An 18,343-nucleotide genomic window follows, 5' to 3' on the forward strand; every position below is an offset into this window, starting at 1 on the left:
TTCTCGCAGTGGATACATACAGACCACTGTCCATGATATTGGAGAGATACAAGAGACAAAAAAAATGCCATGCACCACACATTACTGCAAGACCCTGTGCATATGTGAAATTACCGGGCTTTAGTCAATGCACGCACCCAACGCGTTTCACTCTGCCTCCTGGAGCTTAACGGGGTTGTAAACCCTCATGTTTTTTCACCTTAATGCATCCTTTGCATTAAGGTGAAAAAACCTCTGGACAGGGACTGCCCCCCCCCCCTTTTTACTCACCTGACCCTCTTCGATCCCTCGGTGAAGACGCGCTACCTCTCCGTGTTGTTTTCCCCGTGAACAAAGCCAATCAGTTGACCAGAAACTGGACAGCATTGAGACGCGAGGACCTGTTATTTATATCAATGACAAGCCTACAAGACAGCGGCTTCCATTCCGTGTAGGCGAGAGGTACACTTGAACTGTGCAACTTTATCGATAAACAATTTTTCACCGGGACATGATACAGTGACAGCTGGAACTCACCCCGTGACGCATACTCTCATTAGCTCGGTCTGCGACTTCTGAGACAATGAGCAAGGCAGCTGTAATAAGAGAAATATATCATCGTTATCACTCCTGGCTGTGCAAGGGCTCTCCTTTCCCCCGTGACACACAATCTGTTATACAGGAACTCTTTTCATGGGGGCCAGAAACACTGAGCAATATTTCACCTCAAACAGCAAATCTTCATAAAATTTATAAATATGCAAAAACCTGCAGTGATTGGTTAAATATTAGCTTTAAAAAGCCCAACTTCAGCCAAATGTTATTATTTAGTATTAGATAGATTGGTGAGCCATTAGAGCCAATGTTGAGTTTTCTATTGCTATCTGTATCCCCACTGGGGAGATTCCACCTCACTTCCTGTTTGATCTCACGCCTGTCACCTGGACAGGAAGTGATGGGAAATTTCCCCAGCATTAAAATTGATAGGCTGAATGTTAGTTGCATCTTGGAACCCAGAGCTCCATACCACTCAAGACCCCATCGCGCAGCCCATTGCACTTAAACAAACAATTCCAGATTTGAACCCTGAAGAAGTGGAAGCACTCTGAAACACGTTGCCTGTTTATATTTATAAAGTTACAATAAATTAGGTTTTCCTTACAGTTGGAGGTTTGAAGTATTCCAGAGCTCCATATCACTCATGACCCCATTGGAAGCCAGAGCTTTATACATTTCATGACCCCATCACTCAGCCCATTGCACTTAAACTAACAATTCCAGATTTGAACCCTGAAGAAGTGGAAGCACCTTGAAATGCGTTGGCTACTTATATATACAAAGTTACCAATAAAGTTAGGTTTTCTTACAGTCTGAAGTTTGACGTATTCAGTACAGCGCTCCTTACTCATCAATAAGTTTGTAAGAGCTTTAAAATCCCAACCCTTCCTCCTACTAATATGCTTTGATTGCTGTCTGTGTCCCCATCAGGGAGATGTTCCCCTCACTTCCTGTTCTGTATAATGCCCATCAAATAATCAGATTCAAATTCAGAATACTTTATTAATCCCAATGTATTCTGAATCTGAGTATTTGATGGGCGTAATGCAGAACAGGAAGTGAGGGGAATATCTCCCTGATGGGGACACAGACAGACACTTTTTACTGGATTAGGGGGAAGGGTTGGGATTTTCATGCTGTGGCAAAAGCTATTGATAGATAAGAAGCAATATATTGAATAGCTTGAACTTCCAACTGCAAGAAAAACTTAACTTTAACTGTAAGTTTGTATATATAAGCAGCCAACGCATTTCAAGGTCCTTGCATTTATTCAGATTTCAAATCTAGAATTGTTAGTTCAAGTGCAATGAGCTGGGTGATGGGGTCTTGAGTGGTATGGAGCTCTGGAATAGCTTGAACTTTCAATTGTAAGAAAAACCTAACTTTATTTTGTAACTTTGTGTATATAAAGAGGCAACATGTTTCAGGGTGCTCCCACTTCTTCAGGGTTCAAATCTGGAATTGTTGGTTCATGTGCAATGGACTGGGTGATGGGGTCATGAGTAGTATGGAGCTCTGGAAAAGCTCGAACTTCCAACTGTAATAAACACCTAACTTGATTTGTAATTTTGAATATATAAACAGGCAACATGTTTCAAGGTGCTCCAACTTCTTCAAGGTTTGAATCTGGAATTGTTAGTTTAAGTGCAATGGGTTGTGTGATGAGTGATATGGAGCTCTGGAATACTTCAAACCTCCAGCTGTAAGAAAAACCTAACTTTATTGTAACTTTGTATTATATAAACAGGCAACGTGTTTCAGAGTGCTTCCACTTCTTCAGGGTTCAAACCTGGAATTGTTAGTTCAAGTGCAAATGGGCTGGGTGATGGGGTTATGAGTGGTATGGAGCTCTGGAAAATCTCGAACTTCCGACTGTAATAAACACCTAACTTGATTTGTAACTTTGAATATATAAACAGGCAACGTGTTTCAGAGTGCTTCCACTTCTTCAGGGTTCAAACCTGGAATTGTTAGTTTAAGTGCAATGGGCTGCGTGATGAGGTCATGAGTTATATGGAGCTCTGGAATACTTCAAACCTCCAACTGTAAGGAAAACCTAACTGTATTGTAACTTTGTATATATAAACAGGCAACGTGTTTCAGAGTGCTTCCACTTCTTCAGGGTTCAAACCTGGAATTGTTAGTTCAAGTGCAAATGGGCTGGGTGATGGGGTTATGAGTGGTATGGAGCTCTGGAAAATCTCGAACTTCCGACTGTAATAAACACCTAACTTGATTTGTAACTTTGAATATATAAACAGGCAACGTGTTTCAGAGTGCTTCCACTTCTTCAGGGTTCAAACCTGGAATTGTTAGTTTAAGTGCAATGGGCTGAGTGATGGAGCTCTGGCTTCCAAGATGCAACTAAAATTCAATCTATCAAGTTTAATGCTGGGGAGATTTAGGCAGGAAGTGTTGAGAAATCTCCCAAAAGGAGACAAGTGCGACAATTCGTAGCTTACAGAAGTTCTGCCCTTTTCCCGCCCCATCTACGAAAAAAAAAAATGGTCTAGACCTGGTTTAAATCTGATTAGCTGGTTTAAAGTAAACCTGCACTGAGAGAAACACGCAGCCTGCTATTGCTGGCCAACTTCTAAAACTACCAGGTGCCTGGCTGTCTCTTCGGTTGAAGTACTTACTGAGAAACTAAACGGAAACAAGCCAGCAGATCAAAACGACTGAAGTCAGAATTCCTATCTCGTGTACTTGTTTCGGGTCAACGCATCAGATGGCACTAAAGCCAATGAATCGGCATGACAGCCAGGCATCTGGCATTATCAGTAGGAGAGATCAGTACCATGTTCTCTCGGGACACGTTTTCTTTACATTTTACTGATTCTATTCACAGATATCGCAGAAACCTTCAAAAATTTTCCTTATTATATTTACATTTTTGCTTTGCTAGATTACATTTTATTCAATTTGTTTACATTTAAATCTTGTCAGGACAAATTTCACACGACGTATTGATATTCCACCCCAGCCAAAACAAATTCCACGAGTTTTGGAATGTGGTGGTATTAAAAAGACAGCTTTTTTTGACTATACAGTATGGATAAGGTGTATATATAACATCATGCTGTAAATTATTTTATAAAATGAAATAATGTTTTTTTGCATTAAAACTAAAAATGAAATAAATAAGAAATGAGGTAAAACATAAACACATACATATATATACACATACATGTATGTGTGTGTGTGTGTGTGTGTGTATATGTGTATATGTGTGTATATATATATATATATATATATATATATATATATATATATATAAATAAATATAAAATAAATATACATATAAATATAGAATAAACATATAAAATAATTATTGAATATACATAAATATACATATTATTGAATATACATAATTATTGAATATACATAAAAAATATATAGAATATACATATAAAATAAATATAGAAAATAAGGTACAAGAGGAGGCATCCAACATGCCAAAAATAGATTTCCATTTATCAAGCTTGAAATTGGTGAGCAAAAAATGAAGCTAGTGTCATAAAATGTGGTGCTGTTTTGAATTACAGGAAAGAAAAAAATCATTTTGTAAAATGAATTTCTAAATGCAGCCAAACTGTCTAACCCCATCATCCAGCCCATTTGCAATTCCAGGTTTGAACCCTGAAGAAGTGGAAGCACTCTGAAACACGTTGCCTGTTTTATATTTACAAAGTTACAATAAAGTTAGGTTTTCCTTACAGTTGGAGGTTTGAAGTATTCCAGAGCTCCATATCACTCATGACCTCATCACGCAGCTCATTGAACTTAAACTAACAATTCCAGGTTTGAACCCTGAAGAAGTGGAAGCACCATGAAACACGTTGCCTGTTTATATATCTATATATATCTATATATATATATATATAAAGTTATAATAAAGTTAGATTTTCCTTACAGTTGGAGGTTTGACGTATTCCAGAGCTCCATATCACTCATGACCTCATCAGGCAGCCTACTGCACTTAAACTCACAATTCCAGATTCAAACCTTGAAGAAGTGGGAGCACCTTGAAACACGTTGCCTGTTTATATATTCAAAGTTACAAATCAAGTTGGGTGTTTCTTACAGGCTTAGAACTAGAATAATTGGGGGACTTTATTTAGTTATTTTTGACAAAATGGATTATGGTCAGTAGGGAAGGCAAAATTAAGGTGGTTTGGGTAGATTCAAGGGTTCACGGGGCTTTAAATGTCTTCTGAGGGTTTAGAAAGCTCCTTTTCAACAATCTAAAACCTATTTTGATGCAAAAAAAAACACCTCCTTATTAGTGTCATGATTCCCAAAAAAAAAATTATATATATATATATATATATATATATATATATATATATATATATATACATACAATATATATATATATATATATATATGTATCTATTACACATTTCAAAATAAGGTTGCTACAGGAAAATGGTATTTCTCTTTTAAAAATACATTACGGATGAATCTAAAACGTGGGTATCATTTCTTTCTCTTTTTTAATTTAATGTGGTAGCACTTTAAAAAAAATAAAACAAATTGTGTGTGCGTTTATAATAATAATAATATTATTTATATAATTATAATAATATTATCCACATAATTACCATGTTAATATATAACAATGATATATATATATATAAAATATGTGCGTGTGTGTGTATATATATATATGTATCTATATGTATATGTGTGTATATATTTTTTTTTATTGTACAGAATATATATATATATATATATATATATATATATATATATATATACATTTTTATATATATTTATTTATATTTATATATATATTTATTTAATATATCATTATTCTGTGCAATAATAATAATAATAATAAAAAAAAAAAAAAAAAATAATAATATATATATATATATATATATATATATATATATATATATATATATATATATATACACATATACATAAATACACACCTTTTTTTTTTTTAAATGCTACCAAATTAAATAAAAAAAATGAAAGAAATGATACCCACATTTTAGATTCATACATAATGTATTTTTAAAAGAGAAATACAATTTTTTTGTAGCAATCATATTTTGAAATAGATACATAGTATATGTATGTGTATATGTATATATATATATATATATATATATATATATATATATATATATATATATATATATATATATATATGTGTGTATATATTTTTTTTTTTTTTATTGTACAGAATAATGACATGACTAGAGAAGGGAATATTTCTTCATCCTAAATCCGCCCAGTCTGAATTTTTGTGCACAAGTGAGTTTGATGAATGGCACAGTGGGAAATTTGCACATCTAAGCAGCAGATCGGAGCTAGGAATTCCTATAAGTGTGACTATGATGAATAGACTCTGAGCACTTCACTTGGACCAGATGATGCTGAGGGATTGATTAACTCCTTAGAGACCAGACCCACAGAGACGGGGATCTATCTTGGCTCAGATCGCCTGTCCTTATAGCGTACGGTCACTCACCTTGTGTATCTTCGTATTCCGCCCAGTCTGGACAGAGATTGTTCAGATAATCTGCAGGAAGAGACAGAGAGACATTTTTTTTTTTTAGAAGCAGAACCTCAGCTAAAAAACATGGTGGAGAACTGGAGATACACGAGTAGGGATGAGAGAATTTGAGCGTTTTCATTTTTAAGAAAAATTAGGAAAATCAGGAGGTTTGGTGAAATTTCACTATTTTAAATTCAAAAAGAAAGTGGAAGTGCATGCGACGGCGTGAATTTAATTTTTGATTGTGGATACAGTGGGGAACGGTTAGGCCCTCTTCCAATGTTTCACCGTGGTCCGTGTCACACCATGATCAACAAAATTGGGTCCAAAATTTTAATCACATAGTATCAAAAAATAAATAAATAGAAGCGACGTTTTGGATCCACGCAGGACCCCTTCATCAGGCAGGTGACTTCATCAGGCATGTGGCACATGTCTGATGAAGGGGTCCTGCGTGGCTCTGAAACTTTTGCTTCTATTTATTTCTTTTTTTTGATACTATGTGATTAAAAATTTGGACCCAGTTTTGGAGATCCCGATGTGCTGGTGACACTTCCTTCTCATGATTGCAAATGAAGATAATTAGAAAACTCTGGAAAGCCGCACTCCAATGAAAAGTTTCTTGTGCCTTTTTATTGTAAAATCAGGATCACACAAACCACAGCAAAGCAATACAAAAAAGAGCTAACGCGTTTCACACTACCGAAAGTGCTTACTCATAGCTTCTAATGATTGCAGTCGGTTCCAACTGTTGGTCATTTCAGCACCCAATTTAAGATACAGACGTTTATGCAGGTACGTGAGCGCTGGGAGTATTGCATTGGACCAGGGGTGGACTGAAAACTCATGGGGCCCCTGGGCAATAGGAGATTATGGAGCCATACAGTATACACACACAGTATACAATCACACAGTATACACAAACATGTTTCTATTGGCTGAGAAGGTACTGGAGAGGTGGGGCAGCTATAATCTCAGGATTTTTAGACCAAAAGGATTGTCGGTAAGGGACATTTCGGAGACAGATGTAAAAAAAACACAGATTTTTACATACTGTCCCTGGTTTTACTGAGGCTGGCTGATGGGGCCCCCTAGTGGTTCGGGGCCCTGGGGGCAGTGGCCGAGTGGCCCAATGGTCAGTCAGCCCCTGCATTGGACACACTTTGCAGATTAACCCCTCTATCTGCAAGGGAAACCTTCCACTGGGGACACATTTTCAGTTGACTGTCCAAAATGGGAATTCCCCTTATTTTGACCAACTAAAAAAAAAATAAAAAAAAAATAAAAAAAAAAAACCTAATGTGAGTTTTAACCCATGCCCATCCTATCTATATACATCCTATATATACATTTTCAATTTTTTTTTTTTTTTTTTTTTTTTTATATAATGGGCTCCTGAGGGTTGCCAAAGCTGCTTCTCCATATCCTGGACCTTTCTTTGTGCCATAGTACACAAAATCACATAAAAATTATAAAAAAAAAAAAAAAAAAAAGCAAAGAACATGTACTTACAGAAACACGTACACAAACCAAATCAAGTGACCATGGGACTTTAAACGAGGCATAAGATTAAATAGATTATATGTAAAACATTGATTTATTTAAGGTTATATGAAAATCTCACATACTAAAATAACAAGCTGGTTAATTAAATGTGATATACAGCAGCCTAAAACACACATTATTATTATTATTATTATAATTAGTTTTATTCATTTCCAATGTGCTTGTTAACTTGCTAAAAAAGTTGATTTTTTAAGAAAGATTAAATTCCAAAGCACAGCTCCCCCCCCCCCCCCCCCCCTGCACTTTTTTCTTGCAGGCCATAGCTCTCGCCTCTTTTTGGAGTGTCTATTTACCATCTGTGCTGGCCCAGCTCCTCCCCTTGCCTCCTTATATAAAATTTAGATGCAGGAGGAGGAGCAAAGTGGAATACTATAGAGCAGGGGTCTCCAAACTTTCTACACAAAGGGTCAGTTTACTGTACTTCAAACTTTAGGGGGGGCCACACTGTGCCAAGTGGGAGTAGAAAATGCCCTAGTATTAGTGGGAGTAAACACTGGCCCAGCATTGGTATTAGGAGGGGTAATAGTGCCCCATTGTTTGTATCAATGGAAGGAATAATGAAATGCCTCATTGTTGGTATCAGTGGAAGGAATAGCGGTCCATCATTGGTGTCAGTGGAAGGAATAGTGCCCCATCATTGGTATCAGTGGAAGGAATATTGCCCCATCATTGGTGTTAGTGGGAGGAATAGTGCCCCATCATTGGAAGGAATAGTGCCCCATCATTGGTTTCAGTAGGAGGAATAGTGCCCCATCATTGGTATCAGTGGAAGGAATATTGCCCCACCATTGGTGTCATTGGAAGGAATAGTGCCCCATCATTGGTGTCATTGGAAGGAATAGTGCCCCATCATTGGTTTCAGTAGGAGGAATAGTGCCCCATCATTGGTATCAGTGGAAGGAATATTGCCCCACCATTGGTGTCATTGGAAGGAATAGTGCCCCATCATTGGTGTCATTGGAAGGAATAGTGCCCCATCATTGGTGTCATTGGAAGGAATAGTGCCCCATCATTGGTTTCAGTAGGTGGAATAGTGCCCCACCATTGATATCAGTGGAAGGAATAGTTTCATAGTTTCATAGTTAGTAAGGTTGAATAAAGACACCAGTCCATCCAGTTCAACCTGAGTGAGTGTCTACCCCTATCCCTGTACATTGCACACTCACATTGGTCCCTACCCTCAAGGAGCCCACAATCTAAGGTCCCCATTCATATACTAGGGCCAATTTTGGACAGAAGCCAATTAACATACCTGCATGTCTTTGGAGTGTGGGAGGAAACCGGAGTACCCGGAGGAAACCCACGCAGGCACAGGGAGAACATGCAAACTCCAGGCAGGTAGTGTCGTGGTTGGGTGTTGAACCAGCGACGCTTCTTACTGCTAGGTGAGAGTGCTAACCACTACACCACTGTGCTGCCCAATAGTGGCCCACCATTGATATCAGTGGAAGGAATAGTGTACCATTGTTGGTGTCAGTGGCAGGAACTATTCCCCACTGTTGCTGACACTGGGGGAAGGGGGGGGGATAATGCCCCAGGTGCCAGATAAAAGCAAGCAGAGGGCTGCATCCCCCCACCAGGTCACAGTTTGTAGACCACGGCTATAGAGTATTACTTGAGTGACAGCTCTGAGTCTGTTGGGACGGCTGACAATACATCCAAGATGGCGGCACCCAGCGGCAGTTTCAGGACTTTTGGATGTCCACATCGGGGAGGCTATTACAGGTATATAACATGCATAAAATATGCTAAGTGAACCTAGAATCTTCTGGGGATACACTTGTTGGAATGGCTGGTGCGGTGACAGGGTCTCTTTAGGTATTACAGTTTGTGTTTAATCTTTTTTTTGTCCAGGTAAACGGCTGAATTAATACAAGAAAACACAAAGAATATTTATGCACCTGGAGGAATCCTCTTCACACAGTAATAATAACACATCGACATATATTTTATTAAAAATAAGATGAAGAGTCCGGTGTGACGGGTCTGTCTCATTGCGGCCTCTGACTGATTGTGCCGAGCGGCACAATATCGCCGCGCTCAATCGTCAGAGGACCGCCTGGAAGAACACAACCGCGCGAGATGATTTCAGACGCGGCTTTAAATATGTGGCTGTCACAGACACGCGCATCCCGAGAGAACGCCCTGCATTGTCCATTTATATCAAAAGACCCGTCTACTCCCAACGTACAGTTTTTGTTCCTAGCTGTTTTGCCGAAAAGTTTTAAAGGAAGAGAGCACCAAAAAAGCTTGATCCGGGCCCAGTAATCATTTTATTGTTCTCTGAACGGTAATCAAAAAAGCCAACATGTTTCGGGGGGGCTCAACCCCACCTTCATCAGTGCTTGTGCTGGTGGTGGGTTCAAACTTGTACTGGGCAACAATTGGGAAATTATATTGATATTATGAGATCTGGGTCACCTGGACAGCGGCGCCGGGTCTGCCGACTCAGATCCCATATTATCCGTATTTGTTTCACAAGTTTGATCCCGCTGCCAACACACAAGACTTGATGAAGGGGAGGTTGAGCCCCCGAAACATGTTGGCTTTTTTTGATTACTGTTCAGAGATCAATAAATTGATTACTGGCCTGGATAAAGCTTTGAGTACCTGAAATATTTTGTCTTTTTTTGGATGTTCCCTCTGAAAGAAACATCTTGATTGCTCTATTTTAGCCCACTCTGGAGTCCGGCGCTCCTCCAATATGTACTGAAAAGTTTTACACCAGTGATACATGTTGAACGCACAGCCGCTGGTTTACAAATGCATAAAATGTTTTATATCTCTTTTCACTAAAAAGGAACTTTACTCTGCTTCCCCCGCCCATCCCACTTACCTGGTATGTATGGGAGCACTCATGCATGCTCTCTCCTGAGCCGGCTCAGGAGAGAGCATGCATGAGTGTTCCCATAGCAAGCGGCTTGCTATGGGGGCACTCGGCAGGGGAGGAGGAGCCAGGAACGCTGGTGGGGGGGACCTGAGAAGGAGGAGGATCGGGGCTGCTCTGTGCAAAGCAAACACTTTAACAATGGACTGCTGCAGGACAACGCTGGATCCAGGTAAGTGGAATGGGCATTGATGGGCGCTGGTGAGGCTGCATTGATGGGCGCTGGTGAGGCTGCATTGATGGGTGCTGGTAGGCTGCATTGATGATCACTGGTGAGGCTGAATTGATGAGCGCTGGTTAGGCTGCACTGATGGGCACTGGTAAGGCTGCATTGATGGGCGCTGGTGAGGCTGCATTGATGGGCGCTGGTGAGGCTGCATTGATGGGCGCTGGTGAGGCTGCGTTGATGGGCGCTGGTGAGGCTGCATTGATGGGCGCTGGTGAGGCTGCATTGATGGGCGCTGGTGAGGCTGCATTAATGGGCACTGGTGAGGCTGCGTTGATGGGCGCTGGTTAGGCTGCATTGATGGGCGCTGGTAAGGCTGCATTGATGGGTGCTGGTAAGGCTGCATTGATGGGCGCTGGTGAGGCTGCGTTGATGGGCACTGGTTAGGCTGCATTTGATGGGCGCTGGTGAGGCTGCATTGATGAGCGCTGGTGAGGCTGCATTGATGGGCGCTGGTGAGGCTGCATTGATGGGCGCTGGTGAGGCTGTCGTGATGGGCGCTGGTGAGGCTGCATTGATGGGCGCTGGTGAGGCTGCCATGATGGGCGCTGGTGAGGCTGCCATGATGGGTGCTGGTGAGGCTGCATTGATGGGCATTGGTGAGGCTGCATTGATGGGCGCTGGTGAGGCTGCATTGATGGGTGCTGGTAGGCTGCATTAATGGGTGCTGGTAGGCTGCATTGATGGGTGCTGGTAGGCTGCATTGGTGGGTGCTAGTAGGCTGCATTGATGGGTGCTGGTAGGCTGCATTGGTGGGTGCTAGTAGGCTGCATTGATGGGTGCTGGTAGGCTGCATTGGTGGGTGCTAGTAGGCTGCATTGATGGGCGCTGGTAGGCTGCATTTGAAGGGTGTTGGTGGGCGCTTCATTAAAAAGGTGTGGTATATATGGGCAGGGCAAAGCAGGTGGAGTCAGGGGTGGAACCAAATGGGGGGGGGGCAGAAAAACTAGATTTTGCTTAGGGCAGTGATGGCGAACTTTGGCATCCCAGATGTTTTGGAACTACATTTCCCATGATGCTCATGCACTATGCAGTGTAGGGGATCATCATGGGAAATGTACTTCCAAAACATCTGGGGTGCCAAGGCTCGCCATCGCTGCCCTAGGGTGTCACAAATCCTTGCACCAGCCCTGAGAGAGAGAGAGAGTACCTTGTGTTATTATTCCTTAGCACCAATAATGCGTTGAATATTTGTTGTATACATTCTCATATCAACCTAGTTTGTCTAAATACAGACCCCATTACATCCATGCAAAGCATGCTGGGACTTGCGGGTGCCCAAAACCTGTAGGGCTGCTGACAGCTGACACCCAACTCGGAAAAACCACGGGCATAAAATGAGAGGTGTCACTTGTAGAAACTATTGCAAGTGACAAGAGGAACATACAAAAATTCCAGAGGACGCCCTACTATGATATATATATTTTCCTGTCAAGATGAAAATAAGGTCCTTTTCGGTCTCTTCATTTGCGTTGATGTTTAATGTGTTCCCGCACAAGACCTCCACCCCCTTCAACAAACAGAAGCCGTCGCAAGTTTGTCACTTACTGTAAATATAACAAAAAGGTTGGACCAGGAAAAATTACATTTCCAGTCTAAGGCCAGGAAGAGACTGAGATTGGTCTCCTCTGGGACAGATTTGGCAGCCAGTTCTTTGCAGGATTCTTCTGAACCATCATTAAGCCAAATAGAATTGGTGAACTTTCTCTACCCCGAGTCAGGTGCGCAATTCTGAAACATTCTTATAACAGCTTCAACTCTTCTGGGAAGGCCGTCCACCATGTTTAGGAGTGTGTCTATGGGAATGTTTGACCATTCTTCCAGAAGAGCATTTGTGAGGTCAGGCACTCATGTAGGATTAGAAGGTCTGGCTCGCAGTCCCCGCTCTAATTCATCCTAAAGGTGTTCTATCGGGTTGAGGTCAGGACTCTGTGCAGGCCAGTCAAGTTCCTCCACCCCAAACGCGCTCAACCATGTCTTTATGGACCTTGCTTTGTGCACTGGTGGGCAGTCACCTTGGAACAGGAAGGGGCCGTCCCCAAACTGTTCCCACAAAGTTGGGAGCATGAAATTGTCCAAAATGTCTTGGTATGCTGACGCCTTAAAGAGGAAGTAAACCCTGATGAATTTACTTCCTCTTTCATTCCCTGCAAAGGTAAAGCATAATGGACTACTATGCATCGCATACTACCCCATTATGTGTCACTTACCTGACACAGGAGCCAGAGAAGTCACCGCTGTCCCCTGTAGTCCGCCGCATCCATCTTCTTGGTGGGTCTCGCTGCTCCGCCGCTGTCATTCAGCAAAGCCGCGATGACATCACTCCCACGCATGCGCACGGGAGCCGCCGCTCGCGGCATAGAGCCGTTGACCGCGGCGCGCTCAGTTTGATTCCCTGCAAAGGTAAAGCGTAATGGACTACTATGCATTGCATTGTAGTCCATTATGTGTCACTTACCTGACACAGGAGCCAGAGAAGTCACCGCTGTCCCCTGTAGTCCGCCGCATCCATCTTCTTGGTGGGTCTCGCTGCTCCGCCGCTGTCATTCAGCAAAGCCGCGATGACATCACTCCCACGCATGCGCACGGGAGCTGCCGCTCGCGGCATAGAGTCGTTGACCGCGGCGCGCTCAGTTTGATTCCCTGCAAAGGTAAAGCGTAATGGACTACTATGCATTGCATTGTAGTCCATTATGTGTCACTTACCTGACACAGGAGCCAGAGAAGTCACCGCTGTCCCCTTGTGTACGGAGCATTCATCTTCTCGGTGGGTCTCGCTGCTCCGGCGCTGTCATTCGACGGAGCCGCGATGACGTCACTCCCACGCATGTGCACGGGAGCCGCCACTCGCGCCATATCGCCGTTAACAGCGGCATGCTCAGTGCGCCTGCGCGCCGTAGACAGCGGTGCCTGTCTTTCGGCAAATATCTCCTAAACCGTGTAGGTTTAGGAGATATTTCTTGGACCTACAGGTAAGCCTTAATCTAGGCTTACCTGTAGGTCAAAGTGTGTTGTAAGGGTTTACAACCACTTTAAGAGTTCCCTTTACTGGAACTAAGGGGCCAAGCCCAACCCCTGAAAAACAACCCCCGCACCATAATTCCCCCTCCACCAAATGATTTTGGTAGGAGCCAGGACCCCCGGTTGGGGACCCAAAAAGAAGAGGATCGGGGCTGCTCTGTGCAAAAGCATTGCATAGAGCAGGTAAGAATAACACACGTCTTTTATTTTATTTTTAAATAGAAAATTGATTCAGCTGCAGAATTGCCACTTTTAAAGCTTGCTTGGCGGCGATGTAAACCTGCCAGGGGGTTTAACACTTTCTAGCACTATGCAAAACATCAACCCAAAAATGTGGATTTATATACCTTTTCAGTATTATAGTAGTTGTTTATTCCTTACCTGTCAGGATCATGTGATACTGGAAGATCCTCTGCACCACTTTCATCAGTTCATGCCGTATGCTCGACTGTCTTCTCTGGAAGATTCTCTGTTCAAAAACGAGAATATGTATCAGTTCTGCAATCTTGCAATTATATTCATAGGGGTGTATTTTTAAATAATTTGCATGGCTCCTTGTCCATCGAAACTGGATGTCAATCCATTCTGTATGAATGGAGCAAAATTGAATGTTCTCAGCCTATATTCTCTGCAGATCGAATGTGTGAATAGAAAAAAATATCACTTTAGGGCCACTAGATGGAGCTAAGGATCATACTTACTGTACTTCCTGTGATGGCCTGCGCCATCTAGTGCTATAATGTGGTATTTTCTCCATTCACACATTTGATCCAAAGAGATTATAGCCTGAGAACATTCAAATTTGGCATACCTACATGCAAACATGCAGTTTTGATGGAGAAACAGCTTTGCAAGGTTTTTTATAAATACACCCTACAGTATTTATTCTATAATTAATAACTCAAATGCACAGTTGAAATACAGTGGGAAGATTTTCCCGTATGTCCTGTTTTGGTGACAACTGTAAAATTTTGGGTCTCTCCTCACCTTCTGTCATAGTGATAATGGTGACTATGACAAAGTATAGGAGGGTGAATCAACACAGCAGGGACACAGGCATCAATACAAATCTGACAGAGAATCTAATGCTTCAAAAACGAAAGGTTTGGCTTAAGATATGCTTTAAATTGGTTTTAACCAGCCTTTCTCAATATTTTAACCCAAGAGGAACCTTTAAAATAAATTTCCGGTCTCGAGGAACCTAAAATCAGATCATTGGGTGTCAATGGGAAAAATGTCCCTTTATATTGGTGGTCAGAATGCCACCTTTATAGACAAAATGCCACCTTTAAAGACAGATAAAAAGATCATCGGTGTCATGCTGCTAGCTCTGGCAAGTGGTGTTGGTCCCGAAAAAATGCAGGCACCGATGGGAGGTTAACCAGCCACAGCTCAATGCACCCCTACCTACCTTTTGAGGAACCTAAGCCCTTGTACACACGGTGGAAGAATCCGTCGGAATGTGTCCTATCGGACCGTGTTGTCGGAAAATCCGACTGTGTGTGGTATGCATCGGACTGATTCCGTCGGAAAATATCCGTCGGACCCAATTTTCCAACATGTTGGAAATATTTTCCGTCCAACTGGTTCGATCGGACATACTCCGATCATGTGTAGAGAATTTTGATCGGACCAAGTGCCACGCATGCTCAGATCAAATTCCTACATCAAAGCTATTGGCTACTAGCCTGAATGTAGTCCCATCGTAACGAAATTACGTCATCACGTTCTGAATGATTGGATTTTTCGACAACTTAGTCCGACCGTGTGTATGCAACAGTTTCGGACAAGATCCGACGGGCAAAATCCGACGGATTTGGTTGGCAGAATGTCCGACCGTGTGTACAGGGGCTTAGGAATACATTAAAATGATTATACTACAACTGAAAGTATTACAAAAGTTACATTATAAGGAAAAGAAAACTTATATTCAGTTCAAAGAACAATGACATCTACAACTCAAGAGCTCTGGAGGAACCCTCTGGTTGAGAATGCCTGGGTTAAAATATCTCTACAGCTCTCCCGTAAAACCTTGGAAGAACCCTAGAATTGTACCAAACCCTTTTTGAGAATGGTTGGGTTAAACCATCCATAATTATTATACCAAAACAAAATAATGTGTAAATTGGGTTATAAGGAGAATAAAACAATGATGTCTACAGAACAAGGAACCATCACCAAGCTCTGGAGAAACCCTAGGATTCCAGGGAACCCTTCCACTAAGCTCTGGAGGAACCCTCTGGTTGAGAATTGCTGGGTTACATTATCTCTATTATACCAAAACTGAACTTTTTACAAAATGTACATTATAATGAAAAGAAAATGTTGACATCTACAGCTTAAGGAACATCTAGAGCTCAAGGAACCACCACCAACTACCTAGGATTCCACAAAACCCAGATTGAGAATGACTGGGTTAAACTATAATTATTATACCAAAACTGAATGTATTACAAAAGTTACTTGATTGGGAACATAAAATGATGACATCTAGAGCACAAGGAACCACTATCAACATCTGTAGGAACTCTGGGATTCCATGGAACCCTGGTTAAGAAGAGCAGGGTTAAAATATCTCTAAGGCCGCGTACACACGGGCGGGCTGTTCGCCCAACTTAGTCCGCTGAACAGTGTTTCAGCGGACAATCCGCTCGTGTGTGGGGTTCAGCGGACTGTTTCAGCGGACAGTCTGACGAACAAAGTCTTACGGAATTTCCGTAAGACAGTCCGTCCAAACTTGGTTTCAGCGGACAGTCCGCTCGTGTGTAGGCTAGTTCGACAGACTAAGTTTGGCGCATGCTCAGAAAGGATTTACACGGCGCAGATTGCATTGCAGTGTATTGGACGTCGAATTTCTCGTCCCGTCGTACGTGCCGTTCACGTCATCGCGCAAGCTTTCAGCGGACTGTCTGCTCATCGTGTGTGGTCAAGTCCGTTCATGCAAATTTTGAACGGACTGTTTGTCGGATTGTCTGACGAACTTAGTTGGGCGAACAGTCCGCCCGTGTGTACGCGGCCTTAGTATATCAAAACTGAACTCATTACAATAGTTACATGGTAAGGAAAAGAAAACAATGATATCTACAGCTCAAGGAACCCCCAGCAACCTTTAAAGGAAACCAGGAGTCCATGGAACCCGGGTTAAGAATGTCTAAATTAAACCAAGACTAATTATTATAACGAAACAAAACTTAGTACAACTGTTACATTATTAGGGGAAAAAAACATGACATCTAGAGCTCAATGAACCCACCAAACCTCTGGAGAAAGCCTAGGATTCCACTGAACCCTTTTTGAGAATGGCTGGCCTAAACCATCCCTAATTATTATACCAAAACTGAATGTATTACAAAAATTACATTATAATGAAAATAAAACTTTGACATCTACAGCTTAAGGAACATCTAGAACATCTAGAACTCAAGGAACTACCACCAACTTCTGGAGGAACCTTAGGATTCTACGGAACCCTGGTTGAGAATGGCTGGGTTAAACTATTTCTAATTATTATACCAAAACTGAACTTATTACAAAAGTTGCTTTATTAGAAAAAGTTATGATGACATCTAGTGCTCCAGAAACCTCTACCAACATCTGGAGGGACCCTAAGATTCTATGGAAAAACCCTGGCTGAGAATGTCTAGTTTTGGTATAATAATTTGCAATGGTTAATTTAGACCTATTGAGAATAGACGGGCTAAACAATCTCTAATTATTTGACCAAAACTGAATTTATCACAAAAATTGCATGGTAAGGAAAATAAAACAATGATATCTACAGCTCAAGGAACCCCTAGAAACCTTTGGGGGGAACCCTAGGATTCCATCGAACCCTGCATGGGAATGTCTAAATGAAACCATCTCTAATTATTATACCACAATTAATGCCGGCCATACACGGTTCGAATTTCGAAAGAATTTTCTTTCGAAAATCATATCTAAGAATTTTCGTATGAATTTCGCACCATTAGTGGGCTGCAGCAACAGCCGATTTTCGTGCGGAAATAAAATTTGAGGAATCGGACATGTTGGAAATTTTTAGAAAAACGAACGATTTTCTAATCAATGATGGGAGAATCGTGCGAGAAACGTAATAAGAAAAGAAAATGTACGGAGATAAAAGAAAATGTACGGAGAGAAAAGAAGATTCCCAGCCAAGAAAATTATTTTCTGTAGCAACATGAGGTGAAATTGAAGGCTTGGTCGGCCGAATTTCGAAAATCAATAGTGGCATCATCGGATCACAAAAGAAACAAATTTTCTGATTTTGAAAAGAAAATTCGTTCGAAATTCGACCGTGTATGGCCTGCATAAGCGTATCACAAAAGTTTCATTAGAATTTTTTTTTTAGGAAAATCAAACAATGACTTCTAGAGCTCAAGGAACCCACCCAACTCCTGGTGGAACCCTAGAATTCCATGGAACCCTGGTTGAAAATCTCTAAAATAAACCAACACTATTTATTATACCAAAACTACATTTATTAAAGAAGTTACATTATAATGAAAAGAAAACTTTGACACCTACAGCTCAAGGATCAATGACATCTAAGGGCTGGTTCACACTGCAGGCGAGGCGAGGCGACTCCGACTTG

General features: G+C 41.5%; 1 protein-coding gene across 2 annotated transcripts in view; it reads right to left on the reverse strand.

Moving 5' to 3' along the window:
- The window catches only part of FGD5 (FYVE, RhoGEF and PH domain containing 5), a 224,755-nt gene that overhangs the window by 65,563 nt on the left and 140,849 nt on the right, over positions 1–18,343 (reverse strand). For both annotated transcript variants that reach the window (XM_077451613.1, XM_077451612.1), the window contains exons 8-10: positions 14,131–14,218; positions 6,023–6,073; positions 517–575 (exon numbers count right to left, since the gene is read on the reverse strand). In XM_077451613.1, coding sequence (XP_077307739.1) covers positions 517–575; positions 6,023–6,073; positions 14,131–14,218 — 198 coding nt within the window. The remainder of the gene's footprint in view (positions 1–516; positions 576–6,022; positions 6,074–14,130; positions 14,219–18,343) is intronic.

Source organism: Lithobates pipiens, unplaced genomic scaffold, assembly GCF_037356315.1.
Source record: "Lithobates pipiens isolate NorthernLeopardFrog02 unplaced genomic scaffold, aLitPip1_a1.2 Scaffold_23, whole genome shotgun sequence".
Classification (NCBI taxonomy): Eukaryota; Metazoa; Chordata; class Amphibia; order Anura; family Ranidae; genus Lithobates; species Lithobates pipiens.